We start from the raw sequence: 14,430 nt of genomic DNA on the forward strand, positions 1-14,430 counted from the left end.
TATATGTAGATTTTCAATTAAATAATATTATTTATACTTTTATCATTACCTTTTCTCTTTCCTTCATTCATAACCACTTTAAAAAATATTAACAAATCTATAAGGATGAACAGTGTTTCTTATAGATTTACTGATTAATAGTAACATTTTTTCTCTTTTCTCTACTCACAATCATTTCTTATAATATAAGTAACACATTCACAAATACATAGGGAAACCATTGTGAATGCTCTAATACTCTAATATAAAAACATTCCTATCCCATCCCCATCTCATCTCCCATTCTTCATTTTGAGAGAAATTTGCTAAAATCATAATAAACACATCTACATCTGATCCCCCATCCCTATCTTAATCCCCCCCCCCCCCCCCCCCCCACATAATTTAAGGGAAAGCAACCCCTCAAATTTGTTTCTCACTATCCATCCCCATATTTTTTAATATATTTTATGCATGGATGTAAGTGAAAGAAAGATTAAAATAATATAAAGAAGCATTATTCAATTGAATATAATAAAACATGGGGAGGGAGGTGTCGGAGGTTTATTAAAAGTGAAATAAATTTACAAAAATATGAATTTAAATAAAATGTAACGGGAAGTATGAATGAAAATTATTTATAGAATAAAAAAAAAGTTTAATTAGAAAAAAATAAAAAGAAAATTATATGGTTGGAGATGAGAAATGGAATATGAGTGCTTGATTGTAGAATCATTCTGTATTTGATCATTCAAAACCATTTTTGGTTCAATCGGTTAATGAATTCACCAAAGTAACACATGTGAGTCAAAATCATCATATTTTCAATATTTCACAATTGCAGTTTAGAACTTCATTCAAAACAATTTCAATAGATATTTCAACTCAAATCAGTTAGAAATGAATGTCGGGAAAACATTAAAACTAATTAATCAATATCAAAATTATAAATATTGGGTGCAAAGTGGTATCAAATATGTTAAAAATAAAAAAATAGTAATATAACAATGTTCCAAATCAGTCTATATAGTTGCGATCTTTCAAGGGCTATCATATATTATTTAATTAGCCATCGCAAAAAATATGAAAAGAAAAACAAAAACAAAGAACTTAAAACTTTAAAATAACATCCACGTCGCAAATTAGTCGTAAAAATGTAAAAAGAAGTTAAAAATAAATGTCATGTGCATGTTGCTCACAAAAAAAATTATATTATATTATAATTATATTTTATATTTTATAACTATTAAAACAAACTAGTGATCAACAGTAAAAAATTATTTGCTAATATATTTTTTCTACCTTTTATTTTTTTTTATTTCTTTTACCTTTTATTTAATTATATTAATTAAACATGTTTTGTTTTTCTATTATAACTTTTATCAAAACCATATTTTTTAATTTTTTTAGTATACAGTTACGACGTGTCTATTTTTTATCAACATTTAGTATTTTCTTATATGTCGACACCATTTACATTATTTTAATAATATAAGTAATGTCTTATAAATTTTGATGCGACATGCTTATTTTTATTTGTATTTTTTATATGTCGACGCCATTTATCCTTTACATTATTTTAATAATATAAGTAATGCCTTAAAAATTTTGATGTGGCATGCTTATTTTTATTTATATTTCAATATAAGTTTTGTTTGAATCGAACAGGTAAAATATAATTGATTTTTTTGTTTTTTATTGTGACGTAATGAACCAATACCGTGTGCACAACTTCGGTAGTAGTATAGAGCATATTTTATATATTGTAAGCTATAGCGAGTGTTGATACCATATCCCTACCATGGCTAACTAAACTGACACCGTCTTAGCAACATCAATGCCCTGTCGATTTCGACCGAACAACATTGGTACTGTATCGTTATTATTGGAACCAGTATTTGTTTTTATGGTTTTCAAGCATTGTAAAACACATGTGAACATCATTTTGGTCATATCATTACTTTTATTTTTTGGTTGTATCTTTTAGTTACTATACCGAGTGCTGAAACCATACCGATCTTGCCATAAATCGAACCGATACTAACCGTAGACCCGCCGCAACGCGCGGGAAATATTACTAGTGTATATAAAAATAGGGTCGGGATTTAGAGAAAATGATAGAAAGTGTGAGAACGGTGAGAACGCTTATCAATCGTCCGATCAAAACAATCTATGGACTAGATTGGCGCGGTGGCATTTTCGTAAATAACATCAATTTTATTACGTGGACGCGTTTCAATAAGGGTAAAAGCGTCTTTTGACTACTCCAAACAAAACGCCATATCATGAGAATAAAACACCAAAACAAAAATCACACAGCATTCTGCTAAAAACGCCATTAGATATAAAACGCCGAACTTAATTAGAGTAAAATCCCGCCTAAAAAAACTGCTAAAAAGATCCTATGTATACAACTCAGACCTTCAATTAAAAAAAACAAACAAAAACCCCAAACACCATATTTAATATATAACATTCGACTGATAAACGCCAGAAAACCCAAACATCAAATATATTGCTGTCAATAAAGTGTCGTTGTATATTGTGGACAAACATTGTCAGTTATCTTTCTTAACAGAGGATTAACAATGTTATCCAACACCATACAACAACACTTTATTGATTTTAGCATAATCAAATTTACAGTTTTAAGATGGTTTATTTTGGGGCGTTCTTTTTCTCGGTAAAACGCCAAAAAAGATAACATTTTGGCTGAAAGGGTGTAACTCAATAACATTTTGCTGCATGAGATGGACAAAAATTATAGAAAAATAGGCTGATTTCATACGAAAGTCGAAACAGCCAGTGAAGATGCTTCAAAAGAAGAAAGAGACTGGTGACAGTGAAGATTTGAAGATCAATATTTATTTTGTTTAATTTTCTTTTTCAGTTGATTGTTATTTAATTAACAACGCCATGTCTAATAAAAACGCCAAAAAGGTAAATGTCTTACACCTTTGGCGTTTATCAAACCATCATAAAATTACTTTGGAGAAGTATTATAAAAAAACTCTTTTTATGTATTCTTTTTTTATTTTTCTTTTCAGTTGATTGTTGTATAATAAAAACGCCATATATAATAAAAACGCCAAAACAACCAAAATGCTTGTTTAAACGATATCATCCCGTTAAACGCCCCCCAAAACTCCCAAACTATAATAAAATTAGTTTGAAAAAGTATTATAAAAAACCAAAAAAAAAAAGAAAATAAAAAAAATAAAAACTAAAAAACAAACTTTAAAATGTAACTAGAAACAGTAACTTCAAATCAGAAAAACTGAAGATAGGTAAAATTTATTATATTAGAATCTAAAACGCCAAATTAAAAGATGGGACGTGTTACAGACTTCAGAGATAAAGCTTGTCAAAAACAATAATTACAAACAGTAACTGAAAAGACGAATACTTTATTATAATAACGCACCGCCTAACTTTGGCGCCAAAAAGAGATCCTATAAAATGATACATCTCAGCAACTTCCATTTGATCAAACAAAAAAAAAATAAACAAACGCCAATACTATTAAATACCACTCACTGTAAACGCCAAAAAAATAAAGATGGCTAATATGCTTTCTTGGATATTCAGTATTGTTATTCGTCAAGATTCACTGAATGAATTGTCAGCGGAGGCGAGTAACTCAGAAAGATTTTGCTGCATGAGATGGACAAAAATTCAAGAAAAAGATAGTAATGCTAGTCATATGGCATTTTATATTTTTTGTTCTTGAAGAAGGCTTGGATGAGGAGAAGAGATCAATGACACTGAAAAGTGGGATGATTATAAAGATGAAGATCAACATGAAGAAAAAGCGAAAAACTCACCCACACGTCACAGATCTATGTCCCCAAACATCCACAAAAAAAGCAACTTCAAGAGACGAGCAAGCAAAAAAAATCAAACCGATGGCTTTGTTAAGTTTTACATAAAACGCTATATTTTGGTGTTAGTTCTTGTACTATTAGATAACAAAGAGACTGATGACAGTGAACATTGTGAAGTGAGATCCGATTAGGATTTTTAATTTATTTTCTTCGCTTGTATTTTTTACTACTCTGGCTGAAATATAATCCAACAATTGTAAAACGCCAAGATAACCCAAAAGCCAAAATGTTTATAAGAAATAATAGAACAATAGGCCAACTTGTTTAATACGCCTTGAAAAACGTCATTCAAATAGATTTCCTGACCCCTGGGTTACAATGGTATACGATTTGAATAAACGCCATAAACGCCAAAATGTTAATAAGATGAAACCATTAAACGCCATTAAATATTGAATTTGGTTAATGCCAAAAATCTTAAAAACCATCAATATTAGGAAAAGCGGAACTGGAAAAGAAGAAGATGAAAGGACAAAAAAGCCCCTCCGCCCTTTTCTAAGCGGCGTGACACGTGTTAGGCCAGGAAGCGTTCTCACCGTTCTCACACTTTTGAACGTTTTCTCCTGATCCCGATTCTATAAAAATAAATTAACTTGGAAAAGCAAAATGAATTAGCTAAAAACTAGAAGAGTTAGATATAATAGGAAGTTTATTTGGCTAAGAAGGCTAGGAAGTAATCTTGACCATCCATTTAGTTAATCAAGGGCTAAGATTAAATGAGGGAAATTGAAGGGAAGAAAAGAGGCGCGTGAGTTTGTTTACTATTGCTATATTTTCGAAAAAAAAATTTCTAAAACCGAGTTGCGTAAAACACAATGGAAAAAACCCAATTGCGTAAAACGCAATGAAAAAAAACCTAAAAATGACATTTTTCTAAAACGAAATGCACCAAAAACACAAAGAAATGTCTTATTTGTAAAACGCAATGGTCAGAAAACACAAATAAATGTCTTATTTCTAAAACGCAATAGCTAAAAACACAAAAGAAAGTGTACTTTCTAAAACGCAATGGACTGAAAACACATAAAAATGTGTTTTACCTAAAACGCAATGCACCAAAAACACAAAGAAATATCTTATTTCTAAAACGCAATGGCCAGAAAACACTTAAAATGTATGTTTTCTAAAACGCAATGGACTTAAAACACATAAAAATGTGTTTTACCTAAAACGCAATGCACCAAAAAACACAAAAGAAATGTCTTATTTATAAAACGCAATGGCTAGAAAACAATTAAAAATCTCTCATTTCTAAAACGCAATGGCCTAAAAAAACAAAAGAAAGTGTTCTCTCTAAAATGCAATGGACTGAAAACACATAAAAATGTGTTTTACCTAAAACGCAATGACTAAAAACACTTCAAAAATGTGTTTTACCTAAAACAATGACTAAAAACAGTTAAAATGTGTTTTTTCTAAAACGCAATGACTAGAAAACACATAAAACTCTTTTATTTCTAAAACGCAATGGACACATAAAACTGTCTGTGAACTGTCTGTAAATTGTCTGAACCAGAGAGTAGCAAATCAAAAATTGTCTGAATTGTCTACGAATTACTGTCTTCGAAATGAGCCAATTTCTGGAAAATTAATTTTTCTGATGCATTTTTATTAAAGCAATTTAATCGAAAAAAACTGTCGACCCCAGCCAGGGGCTCTGCCCCTTGGACCCTGCTACCAGGGGCGCTGCCCCCGGACCCCCGCCAAGATCGTAAAACGCAATGATTAAATCAAAAACCCAGATCGTAAAAATGAAATTAAAGAATTTCTTACATGGATCGAAGACGATTTCTTCAACGATTGACGAAATTTGAATGATTGAAACACTTATCAGCAATCGAATCGAACGGATCGAGTGATTATCTTCAAAATCACCAGAAAAAACGAGATTTTGTATGAAATTAAACTGGGTTTTCTTTAAAAATGTTGAAGAACACGTTGATAGGGTGTTTGAATCATTGATTGGTGATGAAAATCGCAATATAATGTAGTGATTATTGAGATAGAAAGTGAAGAAATGGTTGAAGATGGTAGGTTTTGAAAATGGTGGATTTTGATGTTACTGGGAAGAAGAAGGAAGAAGAAAAGGATAAAATGACTAAAATATCTTTCCTCTTTATTTTAAATTTTGTCACATGTCCCAATCCTATTGCTTCCTATCATTCCTAGCTAAAATAAACTTCCTATTTAATCCTTACCCAAAACTAGAATTATAATTTCGTTTGCAAATCGATTTCAAGAATCTGAAGAAAAAAAAATAAACTAAAACTTATCTAAGGGTGTCAAGTTGGTCGTAAAAAATGTGAAAATATAATGAAATAAAATAGGGCCATCTTAATAATTAATAAAATAACTTAACAACTTAAGGTAGGCCGTTGGAATATATTGTTAATTAATTCTACGACTTATTGAAATGGTAAACTATTGACCAAATAAGATAAAAAGAAAGATAGGACAGAGACAAAAACCATGTAATGAATGTTCACTGGATTTATCGAGGAAAATGACAATCAGAAGAAAGTAACAATAGTATCATACATACTTAATGGAAGAAATTTCAAACGTTTGAGTTTGTATTTAACTTGATATGAAAGAGATACATAGAATATTCAAATTTCCAACCAAGGTATTAGGTCCAGATCAATTAGCATGCATGTTAGGTATAAACACACTAAACAAATTTACAAGTAGGTTTGTGTGAACAGACTATAAGTCTATAATAATTTGTTTTGTGTAAATGAGTCTACATAAGCAAGTTCACATGAATGAGTCCGTATGTTTATAATTATGTAAATAAGTTTAATTATACGATCACATTAATGTAATTATTTAAATGTTTCACAAACTGAATGATAAAAATGAAAGTAATTAACCCAGAGAATCATAGATTAATAGATTAAGGTTTTGAGAAGTACGTACTGAAATCACTTCGACAATGTGTGGGCCCAATGCATTCTAATTGGGTACATAGAACAAAATACCCAGTTCCAGATCCGATATAGTGGACCGACCTGGAACCAGTTTCAGGTCCTACCCGGTGGCATCTAGAGATACTTCCTACCTGATTCTCCATATTTTTTAAAAAATCAGTTCCTACCCAGTTCTGAATCCTATATAACCCCCCCCCCCCCCCAATGAGTATTAATAGTTAAAAGAAGGTAAAAAAATACTCTCGGTTTACTCTCGTTCTACACTTTCTAGCATCTACACTTTCTTCTACACTTGTTATGGCATCCAAATCAACATCATCCTTTGGTTTCGGTTCTTCCTCCACCACATTCGTTACTATTCCACATAATCAGAACAAGGAAATTTGATGCAACTGGGATTCAATGGAAATGAATGCTCGTTGCAAGTTTTGTGGCTCTTTGTTAAAAAGTAATTCAAACACTACTTTGAATAAGCATAGCAAATGTTGTAAGGCATAAAAAGAAACTTCAACATCGGATGCCAGACAACCTAAATTGGGCGGTGATTGGTACTATATTCCGTTACGACCCCGATGCGTTTCGGGATAGAATGACGAAGTTGGTGATTCAAGAAGCTTTATCGTTCAACCACTTAGAAAACACTCAGTTGACATCAATGATTAGAGAGGCACTTCAACCTCGTTACATTCACGTAAGTCGTAAAACACTTAGACGTCCTTGTTTAAAATTGTGGAATAAAACAAAAAATGATTTAATTGTATTTTTTTGAAATATTAAAGACCAGCGATGTTTGGTCAGCTCCATATAGTTCAACGGAATCATACATTTGTGTCACCTCCCATTGGATAGATCTCAATTCATGGCAAATGATGAAACGTATAATTGTGTTTGAAAGTTTCCCATCTCCACAAAACGCCACAAATTTATTTAAAAAATATAGATAATGCAATAACATCGTTTAATTTACAAAATAACTTATTGATGAATTTATAAGAGCTTTTAGAACGATGTTTTAAAAGTGGAAAAACAAAAATATCAAGAGTATAAAAAATTTGTGACGATGTCGTTGCCAAATATTTAGGTCCTAACTGGGACGTACCTAGTCATTGGTATTTAACTTGTCATGTGTTTAAAAGTGCTTTAACCTAAGCTGGGACTTTAAAAGTTTTTCCTATATGAAATTGATCCGCTTTTGTAATCAAGTTGGAATAATATTAAATATGGGTTGACCATAAACATAAACGTGTTTCAGGAATGAAGCTCAAGTACTAGTAGTAGCTCGATACGGCACCCGACTATGACTATGTTGAATGTTGTCTGGGATGTGTCGGCAAAACGTCAAAGGGTGACACCCCAACAAGTGATCTTGGTAGGTACAGTGCATCAGATTTCGTATGGACTATGTCTACCGAAGATTATCACAACTTGGAAATTTTGGCTTGGTGGAAAGGGAAGGAAACCGAATTTCCGATTCTATCCTCCATGGCCCGTGATTTACTAACTGTCCAAGCTTCTATGGTAGTTTCATAATTTGTTTTTTTTCTCTTAGTGGCAGGGTATTGGCGCTACGAAGAACAAGACTCACTCCCGAATCAATGGCGATACTCATTTGCCTAAAAGATCATTTGGATGCAGTGGATCATATATAAGACAAGACAACCCTTGAACAATGGTGAAAATGTTTTCATGTGTTTGTGAAGTGTTAATAATAAATAGAAAACGATTTTTTTGTTTTATTACGTGATATTTCCTTTATAAAAAACGAAACTTAATACCTATTTATACCCGATTGGGATGGTTAAAACTTTTTAAAAAACGGTTCCAACGGGAAAAAAACGTACATATTACCAGTTCTAATGTTTAAAAACCTTTTTATAAAAGAATACCTGGTTTCCAGGTAGGAACCAGACCCCGATCTGACCTACATGGGCAAATCAGGTGCCTATTGATACATGTAGAAGCCAGGTCCGATTCCTACCCGGTTCCATGGAAAATCAAGTTCCATTTGTACCCGATTGAACCTTACCCAATTATGTTCTGACCTAGTATCTTTTTTTTTTTTGAAAGGTGTGAATTATTCACGAATTTTGGGAGGTCTAGCATATGTTGTCTTAACCGGGTCTGTGCTAGAGAGCCCCCTCGTACAATAAATCTCCAATTTAAACCCCTCAATGAGAAACTCATATAACTCAAATTCGAACTTGAGATCTGGAGGGGAAAACTCATCCGGACCCACCATAGGTGGAACTTAAATACGCGTGACCACCACTAGAGCACTAGTGATGGTTGTTCTGACCTAATACCTGATTTGTGCAATCCGTGCATTGCCAACATAGTAAGCATAAACATTGTTTTCTTATTGAGATTGCTTTGAAGAAAACAAGTCCAATTACAACTACCCTTAACCCAGGTCTAATTACCCACAACTTAAATATGCTCGTAACATTAACCAAACCATATTATTAAATCTAATTTTCTAATTTTTGGCAAATCAACCAAACTTGCAAGTTGCACATCTCTACTCCCTCCTGTTTTTTTTTTTTTTTTTTTGAAAGTTAACTATTATTCACACAAACCAACCCTCAAAAACAAGGGCAGCCAAAACAAGCACAACAAAACCGATTACAAAATAGAAAACGACATCCAATCTTTCCAAGTGATATCTCTACATTTAGATCTATTTATACCAAAGAAAACCGAGCGATTTGATGTATTGAACAATACTCGCGGCCGAACACAGCTTATTCGAGAATCTTCTCTTATTTCTAGCTAACCAAATGCACCACCACCCAACCATAATGATACCTTTAAGGATTATTTTAGCTTTGGCAGCCAACCCGGAGAACTCATGGACTTCAAGCAAATCTTCTAAAGAAAAAGCATAAATTGGGCTAATGTTACACCATTTACTAATGAGAAACCAAACCTCAGAGGCTACAATACACGAGCGAAAGAGGTGATCAGCAGATTCAAGCCCATCATTGCACAAGGTACATCTCTCATCTCCGTTAAAACAATTCCGCTTGGAAATAGCATCCAAAGTAGCGATCCTGCCCATTTGAGCACGCCAAACCAGAATGTTAACCTTTTTCGGGACCCATTTCGACCACTTTAACACATAATTGTTGCTGTAATCGGTGGCACTCAATAAAAAACTTTTGACCGCCTTGACCGAGAACATATTATCATGACCACCGATCCACCCCCACCTATCGGCAGTCTCCGGAAGGTTAAGCGAATCCAGGAGCTCGATAAAAACATTCCATTCTCTCAATTCTTCCTCCGTAGACGGATTCCGGGACCATCCCCACTTCCCATAAAAAGCTAGTAAAGATCTGGCAAAACGAGAGGAAATACGGCAGCGTTTGTCCGATTCCAACCTAAAAAGAGCTGGGAACCGGTCCTTTAACGGCTCATTGCAGGCCCATGGATCAATCCAAAATCTGATCGAATCTCCGTTACCTGCCACACCTTTAAAATTCTGCAAAAGCTTGATTCCTCCCACCTTGATTGTAGAACCGTTGACATAATACCTTTCCACACCCCCGTAATTTTTTTTATTCAACGGAACCGATAACCAATTCCTTTTAGAGCAATGAATAGACTCAATAACCTTTTTCCAGAGCGCGTTATTTTCATTTTGATTTCTCCACACCCACTTACTTAATAGAGTAGTATTAATGTCTTTAAGATCAACGAGCCCAATCCCGCCTCTATCAATCGGAGCCGAGATACGGGGCCAGGCAACCCAATACAGCTTCCTATCCGTATAGCCACCTCCCCATAAAATTTTTTTAATAATAGACTGTAATTTATTAATAATCGAGATGGGAGCTTTAAACAGCGAAAAATAATAGTTGGCTAGATTTTCAAGAACCGATATTATGAGGGTAACACGACCACCGATAGACAATAAGGAAGCCTTCCACCCCGCGAAACGCGATTCAAAAATGTCCAATATGAAATTCCAGTTCACGACTTTACTCATTTTCGCACCCACCATAATTCCAAGGTGAAAGAAAGGGAAATTGCCCACCGAGCACCTTAAGACCGAGGCCATATCTTCAATATCCGAACCCCCCACTCCGACACCGAAGAGACAAGACTTACTCATATTGATTTTTAAACTGGAGCAAATATAAAAGCACCTTAAAAGCAACGCCACTTTTTTTATATTGTTCCTAGCCCATTCTCCAACAAGCACACAATCGTCCGCATAAAGGAGGTGAGATAACACCGGGCCCCCATTTGGCAAGCGGAAACCACTAAAAGCCCCAACCTCGCACGCTTTTCTAATCATGCTAGAAAAAGCCTCCATAACTAGCAAAAAAAGAAAAGGCGAAATAGGGTCAACCTGACGCATACCTTTCTGACACTGGAACTCGAAAGTGGGCGAGCCATTAACTAGGACCGAGGAGCGGGCCGAGGAGAGAATACCATGAATCCAGAGGCACCATTTCGGAGGAAAGCCAAGCTGAAGCATAATGGACGCTAGGAAATTCCAGTTCACATTATCCTAAGCTTTGGCAAAGTCAATTTTAAACATAAACAACTCGGAACCATTCTTCTTAGCCCAAGCGAGCACTTCATTAAGGATAAGAGGGCCGTCCAAAATGAGCCTATCTTTAAGAAAAGCGGATTGATTTTCAGAGATAACCGAGCCAATAACCACTTTGAGCCTATTAGCCAGCACTTTGGATACCACTTTGTTGATAATTCCCACTAGGGTAATCGGACGATAATCACCTAAGTCACTCGGGTCTTTTACCTTAGGAATAAGCGTAATAAAAGCCGAAGAGCAACCCTTTGAGAACGAGCCGGAGTCAAAAAAATGTGTAAAAATTTTCCAAAAGTCCTCTTCAAATAAATCCCAGAACCGCTTAAAAAACTTCATATTAAAGCCATCCGGGCTCGGAGCCCGTTCACTCCCACAATCAAAAACCGCCTTTTTAATTTCTTCCTTTGAGAATTCTTTCGTAAGGGAAGCTGCATCTTCCTCCGACAAATGATTGCTTAAAGAACATTCCAACTTAGGTCTAAAAGGGATATCCTCCTTGAATTTAAGACGGAAGAAATCGAACACTTGCTTCTTAACCATTTTAGGCTTCGAGATCCATTATCCATTTATCAGTAAACCGGGGATGGTGTTAGTAGCTTTCCTTTTCTTGATGAAACCATGAAAAAATTTGGAGTTATCGTCTCCATCCGAGGCCCACCTAACTCTAGATCTCTGCCGAAGATCCTTCGCCTTGTGATTCTCCATCTCTAATAATTTTTTTTTACATTCTAAACAAATCCAACCTTCCTCCTCCAAAAGATCCCTATCCTCCATCGCCTCTTCCAATTCTTCAAGCTCAGATTTGGCCATTTCTTCCTGTGCAACCTCTTTGTTACGGAGACCATCCCTCCACTCCTTGATTTTGTTACGAAGGTGCCTCAGCTTAAGGGAAAAACATAAATCAGGAGCTCCTTCAGAATTAAAATCCGAGAGAGCTGATTGAAACCACATGAGCGAAATCCGGTCGGTCTAACCAAGAGCTGAAAAAACGGAAAGGCTTAGCTCCAAAATTTAGGTCATTGACCACCAAGAGAAGGGGACTGTGATCCGAGTGGACCCTAGGGAGAGCCCTCACAAAAGCCTCCGGCCATAAATTTTGGAAGCTTTTGCATACCATCACCCGGTCGATTTTACTAAACTTCTTACCATTAACTCCATCCAACATAAACGTGAACTTACTTCCTTTTAAATTGAGATCACACAAATCAACATCATGAATAAAGCCATTAAAATCCCTCGCACATCTAGGTTTAACGCGCGAATTTTTTCGTTCCTTAGCATAGCGGACATCATTGAAATCCCCAAGCACAATCCACAACCCATTCCTACCCGACTTTTCGGACAAAATACGACTCCAGAGAGCTCTTTTACCAACCGAACTTTGAGGGGCATACACAGTCAAAATATTCACCTCCTCCATACAACCTTTAACCCTCCCGGACATCAAAAGGAAATTAGGATCTTTAAGCACAGAATTGAGACAAAACATACCTGGGTCCCAAATACAGAGGATTCCTCCTGCCCACCGGATCAACAACCTCTTTTGCCCAGACCGAGTTACCCCAGAAACGGGCAATAACATCATCAGAGATGTCCGACCGATTGGTTTCTTGAAAAGCCAAAAACGACACTTTTTCTTTAAACTTAATCTCCTTGATCCAAGCAGCTTTCTTATCCACCCCGAGACCCCTTATATTGATAGAGAGCATATTCATTGATGAACCACATTAATACCTTCTTCATCCCTGATAATCTTCTCCACCTTGTCCTCGAATCCATCCAGATTTGTCCGCACTAATTTACCGAATGCTTTGGTGTCGATGATCTCTTGATCAATTAAGCCCTTCTGAGAATCTTCTACAATAACGGTATCAACCACAGACACCCCTTCCTTATCGGCGCCCCCCACAGGATCTAGATTTTCCGAAGCCCCCTCTGGAACTGCGTTTAGATTTAGGTCCCCTTTATCAAGAAAAGAATCCTTACCACTAACTACAGTAGAGTCTACACCCCTGATCTGCTGACCTGACATAAACTTAGGCCCAAAACTGCAGCCCATAAGGTCCTCAAAATTATTGGAATCACCATGCTTAGATCTTTTCCTTTTCCTGGGCCTACCGGTTAACTGGCCCACATTATTGGCCCAAACATCATTAAAAAAATCCATGGAATTTGGAGGGTTGGAAGATAAATTACCCCGGTTCTCAGGCACAGAAACCAAGGGGGTGAAAAGCACGAGCTCTTATCCACGTGCAATGGGCCCTCCCCTACTACCCCATGCGCCGCAAATTCCGCAACCCCAGGAGGATCCACTGATTGGACATTACTACTAAGGGGCTCATCATCTTCCTTATCCACCGGTCCGTCTACCACCGGCGACGCAGGAAACCGACTACCGGAGGAAAATGCCGATGACCTATCATCCAACTCATCTATGTTACCAGTACAGTCCGGAACCCAAGCACTCGGCTCTTCATTCACCCAAACCCGGTACGACTTATCCTGCCACTTTAGCTTGAGGAAACCCGAAATTAAATTACCACTATTGATGACTGTCGTCAGAGTCAATCAAAAATAATAACCTAACTTTACCTATAGACAGGGTAAGTCGGGTGTCGAATCCACGAGGAGCATGTGGTTAGTGTTACACGTTTTGTTTGTAAATTTTACTAAACTAACTGATGATCATAAAACTGATATGAAATTAAAAACACATGAAACAAGTTGCAATTAAGAAAAAGATTGAGTTGTAATAAACAATGATGAGAAAAGGTGATCACTCCGGGATTCAGATTCTGTAATTACCAATAACCTAGTTCTGATTTTATTGGATACCATTGATTGAATAGTAAATCTGTCACATCTACCAATTACCTATGCAGTTCAAAATCTTAATATTAATTGATCAGATAAATATTAAAACAAACATACATGGGAATCATTCAATCAACAAAAGCATAATTGGATTCAAAACGTAATTATAACTCTGACTGTCACTCAGGATTTGTCTGTCACACAAATTATATAATCACGCAAATAATCGGTTGTCAACCGACTACAAATCCAAATCTCAATACCA

The 14,430-nt window shown here is 35.6% G+C and overlaps 1 protein-coding gene and 1 long non-coding RNA gene across 2 annotated transcripts; one reads left to right on the plus strand and one right to left on the minus strand.

Moving 5' to 3' along the window:
* The first annotated feature begins 7,032 nt into the window (after nucleotides 1–7,032).
* LOC110904407 lies at nucleotides 7,033–8,529 on the plus strand. The gene is made up of 2 exons (XR_002572513.1): nucleotides 7,033–7,484; nucleotides 8,046–8,529. It is a non-coding gene; the product is annotated as an uncharacterized LOC110904407 (long non-coding RNA).
* Nucleotides 8,530–11,909: 3,380 nt separating this feature from the next.
* LOC110893049 lies at nucleotides 11,910–13,066 on the minus strand. Its single transcript, XM_022140173.1, has 3 exons — nucleotides 12,843–13,066; nucleotides 12,466–12,784; nucleotides 11,910–12,233 (listed from the first exon to the last, which is right to left on the minus strand). Exons 1-3 carry the CDS (start codon nucleotides 13,064–13,066, stop codon nucleotides 11,910–11,912), a joined length of 867 nt encoding a protein of 288 aa, XP_021995865.1.
* Nucleotides 13,067–14,430: the final 1,364 nt, after the last annotated feature.

The sequence above is a fragment of the Helianthus annuus genome, chromosome 2 (assembly GCF_002127325.2).
Source record: "Helianthus annuus cultivar XRQ/B chromosome 2, HanXRQr2.0-SUNRISE, whole genome shotgun sequence".
In the NCBI taxonomy this organism is placed as follows: domain Eukaryota; kingdom Viridiplantae; phylum Streptophyta; class Magnoliopsida; order Asterales; family Asteraceae; genus Helianthus; species Helianthus annuus.

Coding starts and splice junctions, on each gene's coding strand:
- LOC110893049 (XM_022140173.1), bottom strand. CDS start 13,066: ATGAATATGCTCTCTATCAATATAAGGGGTCTCGGGGTGGATAAGAAA. Junction 12,785..12,842: donor CCTCTGTATTTGGGACCCAG/GTATGTTTTGTC, acceptor GATGTCCGGGAG/GGTTAAAGGTTGTATGGAGG. Junction 12,234..12,465: donor GTAAAATCGACCGGGTGATG/GTATGCAAAAGC, acceptor TTTTCCCTTAAG/CTGAGGCACCTTCGTAACAA.